Here is a 20,524-nt window from a genome sequence, read left to right on the forward strand (position 1 = left end):
GAGTAAAGGTAGTGCAATGTTATGTCTACTAGTGTGTACTTTCATCCTAGAGCCCATGGCTATTAGACCTTTGTTTTTATTTGCTTTTTCTTCTTTTTAAACAATTGTTTCTCAGAATAGACTTTCTGTAGAACGTGATACCAAAGTACCCACCTAATGTAAACTTTTTTTTTTTTTTTTTTTTAGCATTTTCTGCTCAAGAGCCCAATAAATTCTTCCAGGCTTCATCTGTCTTTCTCTCTTTTTAATGTCCATAGTGAGGACTGGAGGGAAGGTTTGGAGAGTATGGAATACTGAAGTTAATTTGTAAAAGGTTGCTTTAGTTTCATGATTTCCAGTACACGCTCTGTTATAATTTCCAACTTCTAGTAACCCTTTGAATATATAAAGCTTTTACATTTCTTGCAATAGTGGCAGAGATGTATATATTTATGCATCAGTGTCTCTTTGACCCTTTTTTTAAGCAGAGGCAAATTACAAGAAGCTTAAAATATAAGAGAGAAGCAGTAAGTTCTTCACCTACCAGTTTGAGAACTAGTCAGAACACTTAAACAGTGTCTAAGTGATTTTTCAGTAAATCAGTCAAGGACACTAGAGTAAATCACATTCACCCCCACCAGAGGTACAGAATCAAGTCAAATCCAGTGTGCCCAAGTCAGATAACAGAGGCAGGCGGCCCAGAGTGAGTCTGAAATTTACAAAGTAACCTCACATATATTTTCCTCTGACTTTTTCGTTTGCCACCGTGTCATTACCAAAGCAGGCATAGGAGAGGTGAGTGTAAGATATAAAGCTTTGATGTTAGAGCAGATGAATATGTTAAACCTGAGTTCAAGCTAACAGATTCCTATGACGATAACGAATATTTTAAGGGCCATTTTCCATCAAGCGTTCTTCAGATAAGCAGTTACCAAGTTGCTGTTATTATGTGCTGCCATCCGGTGTCCGTTTTGTAGAATGCAGAGTTTTTGGTCAAGCTGATGCCTGTGTTGAGCTTTCTTTGGTTTTGGGGTTGTTTTGTTTTGTTTTGTTTTTACTTTCTACCTTTACAACTCAGTATTTGTTTTAGGGAAGCTCTCTGAAGTGTCTCACTTGGAGAAATTGTCCCACCAATTGCATTAATTGTAACTAATTGTCATTAGAATTTAGTTCTTCCTCCTTCCTAATTACATTAAGGATCTTTTTCCCCCTTAGATGTGATGTCTTGTGACAAAAAAAATTAAAATAAATATCCTGTATTTATTGTCCCAGGATCTATTTCCTGTACTGAATCAGTAGTGTCAATATCAATCCCTTACCTAATTGTTACTTGTAAATTCATGCGGAGACTCTCTCACCTATTCCTGGGACCTCTGACTTACTGAAGTTGGACATTTCTTGACCTGTGTATCTTGCTTAACCCTCAAGTCTATCCAACAGCTTGGTTTTTATCTCTCTGTGTGGAAAAATAAAAAAGAACTCCCTCAAAGTTAAGATGATGAAGTGTTGATGCATTAATTGGCTCCCATCAATGGATGAAGTTACGTGCTGGCCATCTTGGGAAGGTAGAGATGAAAGAGCTTACAGGTCAGCATTGCAGAACAGCCCAGGTCAGGCTAAGAAGTTCCCTTGTTCCAAGGAGAAAGATGTTCAAGTAACTCTTTGACAGCAGTTGGGTGTCTTCCTCTGTCAGGGTCTATCATGAGGCTCTGCATAGACGTGCCCAATATGACTAAGGGAGAGTTGCATGCCACCTGCTCTAGAGACAACTGATACAACAGAATGAGCATGGCCTTCTAAGTCCAGAAGACTTGGTCTGAATCCCATATTTATGACTTTGATGCCCTTGGGTAGGATGCAACCTCGCTAAGTCTCAATTTTTTTATCTGAATGTGGAGGATTTGTTTCCGTGTTTACTGCCTGTCTCCCCTGAGTTAGACATAAATGCCTTGAGGTCTCTGCTATTTGCCTTTATATATTCAGTCCTTGGAATTGTATCTGTCCTCTGGTAGATGCTCAGTAGATACTAGTGACTGGCTTGGGGATTAAATTACTTGACACATACAAAATACCAGGTGCCATACCTCGCACAGAGTGAGAACCAATGCATTCATAATAGCTTATCTTATTGAAACACATCTGAGAAGTCAGGAAGCCCTCTAGAGAAAGCTCAGGTATTGCCACTAGGATTATAAATTAGAAAAAGATATACTAAACCAGGAATGTTAGATACTTTTAAAACAATGCTATGAAAGACTTATCAAAACATTTGGGAACTAAGGAATAAATAAGGGAAATGCAAGAAGTAGGTGTTTTGTAGTCCTTGTTAGTAAATAACAACAAACAGGGCAGGAATAATCTAGATGTGTGACCCTCCTGAAATTTGAGAACCCATATATTCTTTTACTCAAAAACCTTTGATAAGCATTCACTAAATGTCAGATATTGTGCCCAGGAGTGGAAAAGCTCTAGGAGGTCAGGGATGGTGTTCCCCTCTTTGGGGGTACTAGGAAAGTAGAGGGACTTTCTTTCCATTCTGAAAATCGCTTCATCCTCAGAAGGTCTATTTTTAAAGCCCTGCCTGAGCCCTCTAAACTTGAAGGAGTTACTCGCCTTCTGGGTTGAATCTCAATACACTGAAAAACTGTCACCTATAAGGATTTGGTTGCATGCAGAAAGCATTAAAGGTACAAGTCAAGGCAAAACCTTGCCAGCTGACCCTATTCATACTCCCTCCAGAGCTGACAGTGCCATCAAAAGGCTCGCTGTGTTAGAGTAACTGGTGAGAAAGCTTTTCTGCTGATATCCTGAGAATTACAGGCAGCACAGTGGGCCAAACACATCAAATGGGGAATGGACTCGAAAGATATTGTGAAGAAAATAGCCAAGTCTCTAGACTACTTCATTGAGAGAGGAAGGTTCTGACCTAAGTCATAGGTTAAAAGATATCCCCATTAGGTGAATTCTTAGCCACTCCTAGACTAGAGGCTTTTGAAACACTTTCTGGTTTTAGGCTCCCTACTGAGTGCAGGTGAGCCTACTCATCCCAAACCAGAATAATCCCCTAGCAGGAAAGAGAAAGAGGTGGTGTCATAGTTAGAAGCACATCGCTGCTTCCGGCTTCTTATGAGGAGTTGAAAGACTCATCATGTGACTCCTTTAAATCAGTTCAATTCCCAAGAGAAAAATAGAGCTTGAGAGTGGTGGGCCTTTGACCAATCCTTCTAATTAACATTAGGTAAAACAGTTAATTTGACAGTCCAGATGGCTTATACCTTGTCACAGGCTCTGTACTCTAGCTTTTATAATTTGAGACTTAGGACCAAAACTATGGTGAAATCTGACATTGACAGTCTCCTTAACCAAGAAAACAGTATATTGCTGGTTGGGTTCCAGAACATCTCAATAAACAGAATAAGGCAACAAAGAGAGTCACATGATTTTTTTTGGTTTCCCCTTGCATATAAATTTATGTTTACACTCTACTGTAGTCTATTAAATGTGCAATAACATTATGTCTAACAAAACAATGTACATACCTTAATTCAAAAATACTGTATTGCTAAAACATGCTGACCATCATCTGAGCCTTCAGTGAGTCATAATCTTTTTGCTGGTGGAGGGTCTTGCCTTGATGTTGATGACTGCCGACTGCTCAGGGTGGTGATTACTACAGGTTGGGGTGGCTGGGCAGTTTCTGAAAATAAGAAAATAAGGAAGTTTACCACATCAGTTGACTCTTTCTTTCACAAACGATTTCTCTGTAGTGTGCAGTGCTGTTTGAAAGCATTTTACTCACAGTAGAACTTCTTTCAAATTGGAGTCAGCCCTCTCAAACCCTGCCCCAGCTCTATCAACTAAATTTATGTAATATTCTAAATCCTTTGGTGTCATTTCAACAGTCTTCACAGAAAGATTCCATCTCAAGAAACCACTTTCTTTGCTCATCCATAAGAAGCAATTCTTCATTCTTTAAAGTTTTATCATGAGATTGTAGCAATTCAGTCACATCCTCAGGCTCCATTTCTAATTCTAGCTCTCTTGCTATCTCCACCACTTCTGCAGTCACTTCCTCCACTGATGCCTTGAACCCCTCAAAGTCATTCATGAGGGTTGGAATCAACTAATTCAGACTCCCGTTAATGTTGATATTTTGACCTCTTCCCATGAATCAGGAATGTTCTTAATGGCATCAAGAATATTGAATACTTTCCAGAAGGTTTTCAATTTACTTTTCCCATATCCATCAAAGGAATCATGACCTATAGCAGCTATAATGTATTTCTTACATGATAGGACTCCTTGATCCATGGGCTGCAGAATGGATGTTACATTAGTAGGCATAAAAACAACATTAATTTCATTGTATATCTTCATCAGAGCTCTTGAGTAACCAGGTAGTTTGTCAGTGAACAATAATATTTTGAAAGGAATCTTTTTTTCTGAGCAGCAAGTCTCAAAAGTGGACTTAAAGTATTCAATAAACCATGTTGCCAAGAGATGTCCTTTCACCCAGGCTTTGTCATCCCATTTATAGAGCACAGGCAGAGTAGATTTAGCGTAATTCTTAAAGATCCTAGGATTTTCAGAATGGTAAATGAGCTTTGGCTTCAACTTAAAGTCACCAGCTGCATTAACCCCTAACAAGAGAGTCTGTCGGTGCTTTGAGGCTTTTGAAGTTGGGCATTGACTTCTCGTCTCTAGCTATGAAAGTCCTAGATGGCATCTTCTTCCAATAGAAGACTATTTTGTCTACATGGAAAATCTCTTGTTTAGTGTAGTCACCTTCATTAATTATCTTAGCTAGCGCTTCTGGACAACTTGCTGCAGCTTCTACGTCAGCATTTGCTGCTTCACCTAGTACTTTGATGTTACTGAGACAGCTTCTTTCCTTAAACCTCATGAACCAACCTCTGCTCGCTTCAGACTTTTCCTCTGCAGCTTCCTCATCTCTCTCAGCCTTCGCAGAATTGAAGAGCGTTAAAATCTTGCTCTGGATTAGGCTTTGGCTTAAGGGAATGTTGCGTCTGGTTTGATTTCTATCCAAACCACTAAAACTTTCTCCATATCAGCATTAAGACAGTTTTGCTTTTCTATCATTCATGTGTTCACTGGAGTAGCACTTTTAATTTCCTTCGAGAACTTTTCCTTTGCATTCACTTGGCTAACTCCTTGGCACAAGAGGCCTAGCTGTCAGCCTGTCTTGGTTTTTGACCTGCCTTCCTCGCTAAACTTAATCATGACTAGCTTTCAATTTAAAGTGAAAGAGATGCAACTCTTCCTTTCACTTGAACACCTAGAGGCCATTGTAGAGCTACTAATTGGCCTAATTTCAATATTGCTATGTCTCAGGGAATAGGGAGGCCTGAGGAGAGGAAGAGAGATGGGGAAAGGCCAGTCAGTGGAGCAGTCAGAACACACACAACACTTATGGATTAAGTTAGCTGTCTTATATGGGCATGGTTCATGGCACCCCAAAAGAATTACAATAGTGACATCAAAGATCACTGATCACAGATCACCATAACAAATATAATAATAATGTAAAAGTTTTAAATACTGCGAGAATTACCAATATGTGACACAGAGACATGAAGTGAACAAACGCTGTTGGAAAAATTGCGCCAGTAGACTTGCTCAAAGCAAGGTTGTCACAAACCTTCAATTTGTAAAAAAACACAATATCTGTGAAGCACAATAAAATGAGGTATGCCTATACTCTGTAATCTTTAAAAAAACACAACATAAATTAGTGAACAGACTTCAGGCTTCAGAATCGGAGAAACTGAGTCTGACTCTAAGTGTATGGCCTTAAGTAAGTTACCTAAACACTCTGAACTTTGTTTTCCATATTAGTAAATGGACAGATTAGTACCTTCATCATCTTTTAAAGTGAAGCTAAGTCTCCAGTAGACAAGCAAACTTATACTAGGTACTCAAAATAATTTATGCTAATTATTATTTTAAAAGAGATCATGAAAAACTGAATTAAAATTGGAGCCTCTAAAACGTTGAAAAACAGCATTCTGTTTTTCTTTTTGAAATGAAATTATCTTAAACAAATAGGAAAAATCTTCACTTGTATTCATAAAGACATTGTTTGTAGTTTATAAGATCAAAAAGAAATTGCGCTGTATGTAAAGTGCCAGAACAATTCATATTACTAAGTTTCCAATACCTGCAGTTCTTACCCTATTCAGCTTGTTCATCAGATTCACCTAAGAGGGAACATTTCACAGCAGTTCAAAGTTCTAACTGTGAACCATGAGGTAATCGAATTTCATGCAACTTCAGTTCTAACCAGTTCCAGTTCCAAGTTTAAGAAAGGGAAGAGTAATGCCAACACATTCTATAAACGATCAACATCTGAAAAAGATCAAATCAGAACCATTTACCCAGGGCTTGCTATAGACAGGAAGCAAATAAGGTATAGAGTATCTCTTGCCAGGAGATGAAAAATATAGTGGGAAATACAACAGGCAGGTTAAATATAGGTTCCATCATGCCTCGGGGTGTCCCATTCTCCTTGGTTACATATGGTCAAAGTAAGGGGTGGAGATAAAAATGATGCCCAGTCTAGACCAGCAGTCCCGCCAATGTTTACTCTATCTTGGGCCATCTAATATTATGACCTGCATAAGAAGAAGGCTACAGGTGTTCCAATTCATCTTGCTGCTACTGTTACCTAAAACGAGAAATAGGAACTAAGGCAAGGGAAGAAAAAGGTCTATGTGGTTTTCATTTTTCCCCCATCTTTTTCATCATTTGATTGAAAAAGTGACTATTTGAAGACAAGTGGGTCCAAGAACATAGTGTTCATATTTGCATGTTGAAAAATACACATTGTGTTTGTTTTGTTTCTGTTTATCCAGTTTTTTTCTTTTTAACACAATGGTGTATCATTAGGAAAGCTTCAGGCATGTAAGAGCAACCTAATCTTGTAAATATTAACTTTACTGAATCACAGCTGTCCTTTAAATCAAGCCCCTAGAGACTATGAGGCAAGTGGAACTAAATTACACGAAGATCTTAAATGGTCATTTAAAATGTATCTTTGTGTAGTTTTCTATGGACCAGAATAGTCTTTTTGTAAACTTTTCTAAAAAATCACTTTTGTAAAATGAATTCAGCTATTCTGAACTGAGTGTTAACCCAAAGCAAACTGCAGCAATATGATGTAATAGAAACATATGTATATTAATCTCCTTAATCTTTTACCATCTAAAACATGTGTCTTTCTTCATGACACAAATATACATACATCTACGTATTGAAGTAATACATGTTCAATGCAAACGAAAATCAAAAGCTATGGTTTCACTCTCTGATTTAACTATTGTTATATCCAGCTTTTTTTTTTTTACCCCCATGCCTAAGTTTAATCATTGACTCAACATATACATATTTAGTGCCTACTCTGTCCAAGGCACTGTTGCTTGTCACTGGGGGTATCTCTGTAAGGATGAAATGTTTTCTGTCAATTTGGGGCTTTTTATTTAATGGGGGAAAGAGAAGTGAAATTTACCAAAAAAATTTTTTTGATTTATCCTAAGTGCTATGTGAGGAAGTCATGGAAAACATATTTGAGGACATAATATTTGAACTTCGATGAATGGGAATTGATAATCAGAAGGGGCTGGGATGGGTGAGGACAATCATAGGTAAATAGCACAGCATGGTCTTATGAACTACATATTATATTATGGTCTGCATTAAAATCTTCCCATATCAGGATTCTGCTAAGCACAGGGTTCATTAGTCCATTGTATGACTCCATTATATGCAATTTATATAACCTATCTCATTTTTTGATATTTTAGATGCAGAATTAAGAAATGGTGCACTTCATTCTTGTGTACAGAGCCTTAACTTATGAGATGATTTCTTTAGGATAAATTTAAATTCATAGTAATGGGCTTGTTCAATCAAAAGATATACACATTTTAAAATATTTTTTAAAAACATATTGCCAAATTCACTCCTGAAAAGTTGTTTCCACTTCCACCAAAACTGTATGGGAGAATCCATTTCTCCATACTCTCAGTAAACCTTGGTATTATTCCTTCTAATTCTTGCCAATTTGATTGGCAAAAAAGTAAAAAGCATTTGACTCCCTTTATTTGCATTGAGTTTCAACATTGAAAAATATTGTGAACTAGGCAGGTAAATTAGCTGGTTAGTTTTGCAGACTCTGATGTATACTAAACCAATGAAGAGATATAACGATGAAGGACGAGGTTCTGATTTCTATTTTTACTTTGCTGTTTTTGGTTTGCTGCAGAAACATAGACTTTTTATGGAGTGGAAGACATGGATACACGAGGTTGGATTTTTGATAGCTGAAAAAGATTTGGGGAAGATCTACAAATGATGAAACTTTTACTATAAATGCCATGATATATAAAAATTACAGAATATTTTTATTATTACCTAAATTCCATACCACCTGTAGATTTTTTTTTTAATTATTTTTTAAATTTTATTTATTTATTATTTTTGCCTGTGTTGGGTCTTCGTTTCTGTGCGAGGGCTTTCTCTAGTTGCAGCGAGTGGGGGCCACTCTTCATCGCAGTGCACGGGCCTCTCACTGTCGCGGCCTCTCTTGTTGCGGGGCACAGGCTCCAGATGCGCAGGCTCAGTAGTTGTGGCTCACGGGCCCAGTTGCTCCGCGGCATGTGGGATCTTCCCAGACCAGGGCTCGAACCCGTGTCCCCTGCATTGGCAGGCAGATTCTCAACCACTGCGCCACCAGGGAAGCCCCCACCTGTAGATTTTAATAAAGAAAAGATTTTTAGGAATTCTGGTTAAAAGTAAAGATAGTCTCTACTTATTCCAAATGTTGCTCATACAATACCTGTGAATGATTTCTTCAAGTGATAGTGCTTTTTTTGCTTTTTTCTCTCCTAAGGAAAAACTGGTCTACTTCCTGGATTGTTCTTTCTAGTCGAAAAATTGAATTTTACAAAGAATCCAAGCAGCAGGCTCTGTCTAATATGGTGGGTAGTTTTCTGTTTCTACTATTATCATGTTTACAGAAATATCGTTGAATTAAAAGTTTGGTTTCAACAGAAATCACACTAAAGCCTCCAAGCTATCAACATCTGAAAGCAGATGGAGGAAAATGACTCAATAAACTTTTAATCAGATGAAGGGAAAATAGAACTTAGTGTTTGTTTTATTAAGTGGTGCATTTGGAGAATAATCACAAAATGAGATGCATGGCAAGCAGCTCTCTAGTTATGGGAAGGTAACACTTTAAATTAAGGTGCCATTTATAAATGCTTTATTCTTATTTATGAAATGATCACTAAATGCAGCTACTTGCTCAAATAATGTAGTATAAAGTATGTTATAAAATGCATTAGTAATAAATACTTAACGGATGAGACTATGGAAAGCTGTTTTAAAGAATATTATAAGGCGTAAATCGTATTAAACCATGTATGTGCATCTTTAATACATGAATTTAAGTTGTTATCTAGCATGCTATAAAGTGCTTCACACATTAATAAATAATAATAAACTGTTTATAAATGGCACCTTAATATAGGGTGTTACCAATGAGGAAAGACTCTAAGTTAACAAAGTGATTTTTTATCTTAGTCTAACTGTGACATTCACTACATCCAGCTAACCTTTCTGAACAGTTCTATGACTCCATCTAATGGAACTAATACAATTTCTGTATCCAATAGTTATTACAAAGTGAAATTTGTAGGGCTTCTTGATTTGTACCTGGAGGAGGGCCTCATATATGCCCACAGAGATTTGACAGTGTTAGTAAGTAGGAGCAATTCTGAGCTAGTTCCTGGGGCAATTCAAGCTCAAAACCTTGCTGCCTGAACACCAGAGCTGCCACACGATGTTGGAGACAGTGGGCAAGCAGCATATCTGACAGCCTCCTGAGTAGGAAGGACTCCGGGCAGGAACCAACCTGCCATACCCCAATGGCCTGATGGGCAGCAGGGAAAAGGGGTCTCCTGGCAGGAATTAACCACAATGAACTAATTTGTATTTGGCAGGTAATAAAACGATGGAAGGTTCTTTGCTTTCCAGCCACTAGTCGTGTTTGCTATGTAATCCTCTTTAAATAGGAAATAGAAAATCATTTGCTAGGAGATTTTTTTTTTTTTTTTAAAGGAGAAGATTTTAGTAAGAACAAAAGGTAGCATTTGGCTTGCTCCTGATAATTGCAATAGCCTTTATCCCCAAGTAGCTTGCTGATTTTGGAGTCTCGGTGCAGCCAATCTGTAAACTAATTATGAATAAATTAAAAATATATCTCAGTCCTTTGTATTTTTAATTTAAACTGCCTCAGAAATTTGTTTTAGGGTTTTGTTTTGTTTTTATTTTTTGGCTACAGTAATGTTGAGATAATCTTTTTAAGAAAAATAAGGTACCCCTAAAGGCTAGGTACAAAACAACTCCCATCCACCCACGGGTCCTTTGTCTTCCCTTTGAATGAGTTCTAAAGGGGAAATCAAGAAGGGAGGAAAGTCACTTGCCTTGCTGAATTTGGCTGCTGAGAAGATGATCTTCATCCTGCTGGGTGAGAAGAATTCTGCTGGAGCAGAGTTTATGTGAATGTGCTGGGATAATGGGAGAGATTAGATTCCAAGTTAAAGCATTTGGTTTATTTTTATTTTATTATTTTAATCTCCTCATACCAGGAGATAGTTATCAGATGCTTAATTTTGTACAGGTGGAAGAAAACTCCCCCTTACTGTAGGCAAACCTTGCAAGTCAGCTCACTAATTGCATGCCTCTAGTTCAAGCTTCAGAACTGTTGTAAATTGACAATAGATTTTACTTTTAGAGGAAATTTGTTAACCCCCTTTTTTTTTTTTTTTTTTTTTGGCAGTCCCTATTTACTACTTCTAGTCCCATTTTCAGTGCTCTTATGGTTTCTCCCAGACACTCATTGTCTTCAAAGCAAATTCTGGGCAGGAACTAACTGTGTTTTGTGGTAATAGGGGAAAGAATTACAGATTCCTGTTTGTACTGCATGAATTGTCTTGCTAGTCAAGTTCTTGGATACATTTCTAACCAGATATAAAGGCCTGGTGGGATAGCCCACATTTACCAATTCCAGTCTCAGAGAAATGATATGATGATTACCAGGCCTTGATTAAAGATACTGTGGTTTTATTTTGAAAGAGACTTATGCTCAAGTTTCTGTATTACTCTTGTGCCCCCTTACACATGTCCTGGTATTACTGTTCATTGTACTTCTGGGAAAGTCTGTCCTTTTCTCCAAGGGGGTCTGTAGAAGCTGCCTAAGTGAGTGCAAAATGTGGTTTAAAAGAGTAAATGGCATTTTAATCTGTACAGGAATGATCTTTGAATGTTAATGCAGTGGTGAGACAAAGCAGCAAAGTAGCTAGGAGAAGGGCTTTGAAGTTCAACCACAGGGAACTTTATTCTAGTTTTGCCACTTAGGAGCTGACAAACTTATTCAACTCCTTTGAGCTTCAGAATCCTCATCTGTAAAGTGGAGATAGTAATATTTGCCAAGAGGATTAGTAAGGAATAAAGTTAGTTAATAAAATAAATAAAAATATGCATAGTAGCCATAAAATAATTGTTATATCCTAATATACTCCATTAAAATATAAATATGCTATATTCTATAGTACATAATATAGGGTATAATATAATTATAACTTATCATTATACTATCTTAGTTTTGCATTTGAATTGATTCACACATACGTAGAAGAAAAGGTATATTAATTCAAGGAATACCAGCGTGTACTGTCTCCAAAAAAAGAAATATGCATCCATAGGCAGCATAAAATATTGTGTCTGAGCACTGAATAATTCTGAAAATGAAGCCATTTCTCCATTTGGGGTTCTAGATGTAATATCCTGCTTGTCCATATATATTTTCCTGGGGCCCTCATCTTCCTCCATTGTCTCTTAACCTTACTGCTTTCACATTTAATACAGAATGCCACACAGTGTTGTGCCTGATCCCACATTCCATGTTTGGCTATATTTCTTTCTCACTGAAATTCTTTCAGTTCATAACCAAGTCACATTTTTATCAAAAGCAGCCTCCCCCTGAAAAGAAACACAGTCACTTTGCTGGTGTGTATAAATCAGAGATTCATAGGCTCTGGGTTCTCAGTGACCTATTCAAGGAAAAGGAGGACTGACCTATTCTGTTTTTCTTTTTTAAGAAGGACATTAAAGAGTAAAGTACTGCCTACTGCTACTGTCACTTTCTAACAGAAAGGACATTGTATAATACCCCAATCCTAAATCTAGGTGGGATAAAACCTCAAAATTAAAGACAGTCTTTACCAAGAGAGGAAACTGTCTCCCTCCTACGTCTACATACATTGTCTCTGTTTTGTTCACTTCACCTCAGACCAGAGAAAGTTTGGTCCAGACTGGCTCTCCCTCCTGTGAAAAGGAGCATTGGAAAACCAGTGGTGTCCTTAGTTCCGGATTTTCTGGATTATAAAGGAAAGGAGAGTGTTCTTATTCTGTATTCTGATTTGTAACTCACTTTAAAATTTTGAAATATTGTCACTGGAAAATAATGCAGAAATCATTTTTAGTAAAATGTATAAAACATGTATGTATATTTTAACAGTTATAATCAAACTTCTACATAACCACTACCCAGGGCAAGATGCACACCCTGCCAGCCCTCCAAAGCCCCACCCCTGCCTGTTGTCCGTATGTCATCGCAGCCTCTCCCCTTGCCACAGACTTAAATGGCATTTTAGTCATTATTTCATCACCCTTTATTACTTTCCCAGCTATATCTATAGCCCTTAAAAATATAGTATACTTTATCTGCTTTTGAATTTATAAAATGGAATCACAGCATGTGTTTCTTTTGTTTCTTGCTTCTTTCTCTAAATATCAGTATGTCTTGCTTTTTCCTTCCTTTCATTTTGTTTTAATCATTTCATATTCTTCTTTACTGTTTTAGGAGTGATACACTTGGTGTTCTGTTAGTGACTTGCCTAGAATTATAACTTACTGAAGACTAAAGCTATTCAAATATTACTTTAGAATATTTTTAATTCACTTATCACCTTCCCAATGTATATGCTATTTCTGTCTGTATTTTAATTCTCTCTTTTCTTTTTTAACACCACTAGACATTATTTATTCTCTTTTATAGAATCAATATTGATTTTTATTTGCCCAATATTTGCCATGTTCCTTGTTATTTATATATTCCTGTGTCTTAGACCTTCCTTCTAGGATTATTTTTTCTTCTGTTTGAAGTACATTCTGAGAAATTCCTGTAGTAAGGGTCTTGTCGTGACAATCTGTCTCAGCATCTGCTTGTTTCAAATGTCTCTATTTCTCCATCATTTTGTAAATATATATTGTCTCTGGATATAGAATTTTGAGTTGGCACTAATACTCTTTTGGCACATCAAAGATATCGTTCCACTGTTTTCTGTCATCCATTATTGTTATCAAGAAGTTACCTGTTAATCTAACCACTGTTCTTTGGTTGCTCATAATATTTTCTCATTACCTTTGTGTTTCCACTGTTTCACCGTGATGCATCCAGGTGTCAATATCTTTTTATTTTCCCTGCTTGGATTGTTGGGCCTCTTGAAATTGATTATAACTGTCATTAAAGTATTTTAGAAAATTCCAAGCTATTATCTTCTCAAATGTAGCTTCTTTTACATTTTCTCTCTTATTTTCTTCTAAGCCCCTAGTTAAACCTATGTTAAGTTTTCTCACTCTATCCTCCACATGTTTTATATTCTTCTTTCTTTCTGTCTTTCTGAACTGCATTCCAAATAACTTATCTTGATTTATCTTCTAATTCTTTAACTCAGTCTCCCTTTGTGAAAAACATTATTTTTATTTCATTATTATAATTTTTATTTCTAGAAGTTTATTTCTTTTTTAAATTTACTATGTCATTTGTTATAGGGTTTTTTCCCTGCATGTTAAAGACTCTCTTTTATTTTTTGAAAATTAGAAGGCATAGTTTTTTTATATTCTGTGTCTTGTGATTCTAGCATCTGAAGTCTACATCAGTCTGTTTCTACTGGTTCTCACTCACGTTGCTTTGTTTCCTTGTGTGTCTGCTTATCTTTGACTGTGTGCTAATCATTGTTACTGAAATATCATGGGAGGTTCTCTGAGGCCTGGAATAAATGTGTCCTACCCCAGAGTGTTTTGTATTTTTCTAAATTGTCTGGGGGCACTTCCAGTGATTGATTAGATCAATCTAAGTTAACAGTTTAAAATTTTTGAGTTATGTGTACATAAAAGGAGGGCTACAGCTGTGCTACACCTTATCAGGGACAGAATTATTGTTCACTCCTTCTTCTCTTAACATTGTTCATCTACAAAGGCAGTCTTCTTTATAATCCCTTGGGATTAGAGAAAGGGAACAAGTTTAATATTGGTTCTCCTTTATCCCTTTATAATGCCCTCAGGCAAGGTGCAGTTATTTTGATTTGAGATTCTGCTTTTCTCTGTGGGTTCAGATTCTCACCTCCAAAAAATATTTACCCTGGATGTTCCCACTATCTTTTCAGCCTTTCAATTCTTTTAAGGTTAATTTTAAAAAGAAATATTTTATCCAGCATTTTTCATTGTTTTCACTGGGAGAGTTGATCCAAATAGCATAGTTTCTCATTACAATCTACCTCACTTTCATTTAAATATGCATTTGGTTAATCAAGTTAGTGCTATTTATATAAGCCTTGGTGGGAAAAGACTTCATAAGAATATGTATTGAAATCCTACAATGAACAGCTTGCTCGTTAGGGCTACATATAAGGCATAGAGATATAATCAAGATATAGTCTTTGCTTTATAGCATCTCTGCCAAAAAATAGGATGAGATGAAATAAGAAACATAGGAGAGTTTTTTGTTGTTTTTTTTTTTTAACATTTAAAGGAGGGACAGCTCACATCTGTGAAAGATTTGAATTAGGCCTTGAAGGATGGTTATAATTTCAATATGTGGAGATTTGTGGGCAGGGAAAATTCCAGTGGAGTAAAAAAATATGAACAATGGCATGAAACTGAAAATGGGCAAGGTCTGTGTGCTAAAAAGAGAAATGAATATTTTAGTTCGGTTGGAAAATAGGATAAAAGAAAAGGATTGAGAAGAATGCCATGGGCTGAGATTTGCTACCAGGGGCAACTCTTTAATAAGGTGTGTCAGTATTCTCCAGACATCTTCCCCCTAGAATAATCTCTCATGGTTCTTCTTTTAACAACTATATACTGAACAGCAGTATGACCCAGGTGTTGCTTGTCTTAAAAAGACCGGTACTATCACAGGGAAAAGGCAAGAGAGGAGATGATTCTTCTAACTTCAACTCATTTACTCCAAGAGCAAAAACTTTTGTCTCAAAAGCAGCTACAGTATTATTTGATTCATCTAGTGGCAGAGAAGTCCTAAAGAAACAAGAGCTGTCAGTTTGATTTATCCTCTGAGGCCTTGAATCATACCCCTTGCATTTTTCAGGTACACTTACCTATTTCAGTACCGGCATAATATTTCAATTGGCTCCAGCAATTCACTTGCAACTTTCCTCCTGTGTATGGGCTGTACTTTGTGATTTTAGAGCATCTGCTTGATATGGTGTAGATCCTGGACTCTAGCAATGGGATGTGGCAAATATGCACTCCTGGTTAAAAAAACCAAAATTGATGGATTGCCTCATGGGGAAGAAGCTGTGTAATTTAGAGAACCCATTCATTTATTTATTTTATGAACTACTAACAACTCCTAACAGGTGTCACACAATGTGTTGTTAAACCCTAGAGATATCCAGATGAATAATATATAATCCCTGCTGTCAAGGTGCTTATAGTCCAGTAGGGGAAACAGAATCATATGTAGGTTTATTATAATAGAACATGACTAACATGATAAAGAAATATAAGAAAACATGCTGGGGAACCATAGGTCTAGCTACAGGTAGCTCTTTCCCAAGGAAATTTTTGTTGCAAGTAATGGTCAGCTTATGTATCTCTCCATTAGTTCATTCTGGAAATATCACTTAGGGTCCTTGATATTAAGCCACGATGCTAGGTATTAGGAAAGACACAAAAATGAAACAAACTCAGATCTTTCACTTGAGGGTCTAGAAACAAATAGAAAGCATGCCCATAAATCAAGTAATTGTAGAGAAAAAGTAGACATTGATAGTTACTCCAAAATGGCATGAACAGAGACATGGGTTAGTTTCATGGTAACTAAGAGAAGAGAGGTATGGCTTCCAGCTGGAAAGGATTCTAAATATATCCGTTAGAGGAAGTGACATTTGAGGAAGTTTTTGAAGGCTGAATAGGATTTCATTGCAGAAATGGGGCGAAAAGACACTTTACATGGAAAAAAGGGAGTAAGCAATGATAAAATGTGGGAAATTAATTCCTTAATGTATTTGTTTATTTTCCAGATATTATCGATCGCTTGCCTTGTTCCACATACTGTGCTAGTCATTGCTCTTAAAAATGTTTCTTGGTGGTTCCCTGAGTCCTAGGGTGTATATGCCCCAGTCCAGACTATTTTGTGTTTCTTCTGTAAGTTGTCTGGATGCACTGCCAGTGAGGGATTGCCTCAAAAAAAGTTGAGGAACAGTGTTGTAGGACAGCAAGCACTCTGACTTGGTTAGAAAGTCAGTGTGGAATCAGCTCATGAAAGACCTTGAACAGGATTGTGGGAAGAGATGATTTCTTTCTGTAGGCACTGTGGAGCCCTTTATAGTTTATACTACATATGCTCAAATTAAGAGAGATTCAGAGTTTTCAGAGACAGTTTGGGGAGTTAAGATATATTTTTCCTACAGTTAAAACAATGAAGATAGGACTTGGTAAATTATTTGAAAAACCTATTCTAAAAATATATGGAAATAGATGAGAGTAATAACGCCTGTGCTCTTACTGACAAAGATAATAGCAAAACGGCTAAGTCTGTCATCATTATGGCCCAATGCATTTAGTAAATCACAGGGCATCTTCTTACTCAGAATATATATTAATATTCTCCTATGACCTGATCTTTTAGCAGCATGGTCATTGCTAAAGAAGTCCTAGTGCAAAGAAAGCAAGCAGGGTGATTCATCTAAGAAGAACTAAAAAATATGCTGTGCCCAAAACATGGGTGTATCAGCACATTAGTGAGCACCAGTAGCAACCTGGAGGTGTTTTCATGTGATTCCAGAATATATGTTCAGTGTGGTACCCTACTGAGATAAATGCATCATGCAAAGTCTATTTCTGATTAGGAAATTTCTTGTCTCCACATCCACCAAAAATCAGACCAAGTGGACCTTACTTCCTTTTATATTTATCTCATGGTACTCAGAAAACTTAGTGTCACTTTTGACATAAATTCAGAAGTATTATAAACATTTTAGGGACTATTTCTCCCCTCAGACTGTATAGTTCTAAAGCCAGTATGTTTGATATGGAGGCTACATGTTGATTGTGTATGTAACTGGGATTTTTTGGGCTACTTTTATGTTTTTTACCTTACATTGTACTAATACTTCTAATCAGAGGCAAACACTGGCAAATTTTACTTCTAATGACAGAAAACTCTTCCAAGGCATTTAATAAACTATTAACTTTTTTAGACCACTCATTCAGCCATAACCTTGAAAGCAAAAAAAGAGTATTATAAAAGACTTCATTAAAATAATTTGTTTACTTTTTCTTAATATAATTTACTTCCAGTGCAAATAATGAGCACAAGCATTAATTAAATAATGCAGTGTATTTAATGTTCATTCACTGTAGCATGACTCTAATAACAAAATGGACTTATTTATGGGAGTAAAATGATGTGATTTAGCAAAAAAAGATGAAAATAGTTTCAATCAGAAAGCTATTCATGAATTATTGAGTAATCTGTACAAAATGAATATGGAATGATTTTATTTTTGTAAAGTGAGTGTTAAGCCCTTATTCAGATCCCTGCTCAAAAAGATCATAAAAATGGAGGTGCAAACAATAGATCTACCAACCTCAGCCTAACGAAGGCATTTTAAATTCTCACAATAATAGTCCTTTGGTGAAGTCAGCATGGTTAACATTGGGGCAGGTTATTAGTACAGCCATAGATTGCACTATCATACGGTCTCAACACACATTTAAAAATTAAAAGAAAAAGAAAAAACAGTCCAAAATCTGGAGGATGACAGGTGGAGATCAAAGAAAGAAAGGAAAAAAGGAAAAATGAATTCTAGTGTTTTATTAACACAAACTTTGTAAGGAAAAAAATGAAATCGAGTGATCGATATTAATATAAATGAAGCCGTGTTCTCTGGTTATAATTTTCTCAAGATTTGGCCATTAACCACAATAAATTCTGTATCATACATAATTTTTAATAACCACAAAAATCTATGAAATTGATAGGATGCTTTATAAATGGATAATAGCTTACTGTCCAATAAACCTCACCTTAGGCTCTTTCAGAAAACTATTTTAATTATGAAGCTTGACTTTCTGTGGTTTATCATTTTGGTCAATGTAATACATCTGATTTAGAGCTTACATTTCTCTAAGATAAAATGGACTTTTACTCCACAATGCAGTTTTAAATTTACTGAATATATGTATTTATTCTTCCTTTAAAAGTCACTACTAAATTGAAATGCTCTGGGAAGCAGTATACCATATTAGGTAGAAATAGGGGCTTCTAATTAGGAATCCCAGGTTCACATTTTATTTGTTGCTAAAATTCTTTGATGTCTCAGCTGCAGTATGGGGTTAATAAGAGTACCTACCTCATAGAGCTATCGTGAGATTGTGTGAGGAAATTGATGTAGCAAGCCTGACACACAGCAAAGATAATAAATATTAGTTATATTTATTATTGGTATTATTGGTATGATTATTACATGAAGCAATTGAGTATAGTGGTTAAGAGAACAGACTTTGTTTGGAAGCAGAATTGGATTCAAATGTACAAACTCACTTAATGAGAGTATACTTCAAAATCCTTGTCTTAGTTTTCTTAACAATAATATCAAGATTTTTCAGGTAAAGAAACACTACCTGCTGTCCAAATACAATTCAAAATGTCTTCAGAACCTCATTTCTTACTCATACCATAGGCCAAAACAGATATTCCTGGTCAGCTTTCTGCTACATTGTGCTTCTCCCATCGTTTGGTTTTGTCACCCCCTAGTGGCAGATGAAGGAAACGTTAAGAGAGCATAGGAAAATCTGCATGTTCTTTAAAAGCTGTGAGCCCAGAGGTGTCTCACTTTGTTCTTGCTCACATTCCAGTGATGAGAGTGGGTAATGTGGCCACAGGTTGGTGCAAAGGGGGATAGAAAAAAATGGAGCCTTTGGCTGGTGAGCTTTTGGGTTGGCCAAAAAGTTCTTTTGGGTTTTCCTGTAACATCTTATGGAAAAACCAGAAAGAACTTTTTGGCCAACCCAATACTTTCCAGTGACAACTCTAGACTCCTGAAGAGGGAGCCCTGCACACATTTCGATGGAGAGCTATGCCTCCCTGACACAGGAGAGTAACATCAACTGTCTCAGTCCTGATTCCCTAGAAAACAAAGCCCAAATTAAGCATCCATGCTTTATTTGGGAGGCATGAGCCCAAGACACAGAGAGTGAAGTAAAAAGGAAGTGAGGCAGGAGATGATGCGAAATAGAAGAGAGGATGTGTTAGCATGCTGGCTACTACTCTACAGTGAGCCTCAGAGACACAGAGAACCACTGGGCAGGTGTACCACTTGACTTGCAAAGAAGCTGCAAATAAACTGGAGAAAGCATGAAGCAGTCTGTAGGAGGAAGGGATGGAGGTAGGAGAAGGAATATATCGACCCTGTTTCTTCCCATTTCTTGCTTCCTTTTGGTTAAAATTTATCACCTGGAGTATTTACTCCCTGTATTATATGGATCCTGGGCACACCCTTGGATGGCTATGCAGAAGGTCAGATCCTACACCCTGTAAAATAGTATTTTATCCAAATCTGGATGTGGTAGGGATGTAAAAGCCAGTCTGCACCTTGGCAACCAGGAGGGCCTTGCATTCCAAGAAGGTGTCTGGTCATCCACAGGAAGTGGGACCATATGGGCCCAAGCAGCCCTGGTCATCTACAGGGACAACTGAGGCAGACTGAAAGAATGAGGGTCTAAGGAGGGAATCTGAGGAGGTGCCTGAGGCATCAAAAACGTGCCCAAGTTGCTCACATTGCAGAATTAAATAGTTTTTATGTAGTGTAAATTTAAGGCAATATAAGCATGCAACAAACATAGATTAAATAGAAGCTATTATATTTATTCTAGCAAGATTTTGATTCAGGAATAAATGCAATAAATTCTTAAAAAGGGGAGAATACTTTCTCCTCAACAAACAAACAAACAAACACATAACATTCTAGTGCCCCAAATCACTAACAAGGCTTTGCTTTTCTGAAAATCTGGTTTGATTTGGTCTTGTAATATACTGAGAAATTTCACTGGAGAAACAATTTCAGTTATTATTAACACCATTTATATTCATATACATAAAACCCACATCTTACAATCAAAGTATCCTCTTCTATGTTGACAGCGGCCATACTTT

The 20,524-nt window shown here is 36.7% G+C and overlaps 1 protein-coding gene across 1 annotated transcript in view; it reads left to right on the forward strand.

The window, feature by feature from the left end:
• The window catches only part of ARHGAP15 (Rho GTPase activating protein 15), a 609,541-nt gene that overhangs the window by 95,643 nt on the left and 493,374 nt on the right, over positions 1–20,524 (forward strand). Inside the window, exon 5 of the mRNA XM_036858098.1 lies at positions 8,888–8,975. Within this exon, the coding sequence (XP_036713993.1) occupies positions 8,888–8,975 (88 nt within the window). The remainder of the gene's footprint in view (positions 1–8,887; positions 8,976–20,524) is intronic.

Source organism: Balaenoptera musculus, chromosome 7 (assembly GCF_009873245.2).
Source record: "Balaenoptera musculus isolate JJ_BM4_2016_0621 chromosome 7, mBalMus1.pri.v3, whole genome shotgun sequence".
NCBI lineage: Eukaryota > Metazoa > Chordata > Mammalia > Artiodactyla > Balaenopteridae > Balaenoptera > Balaenoptera musculus.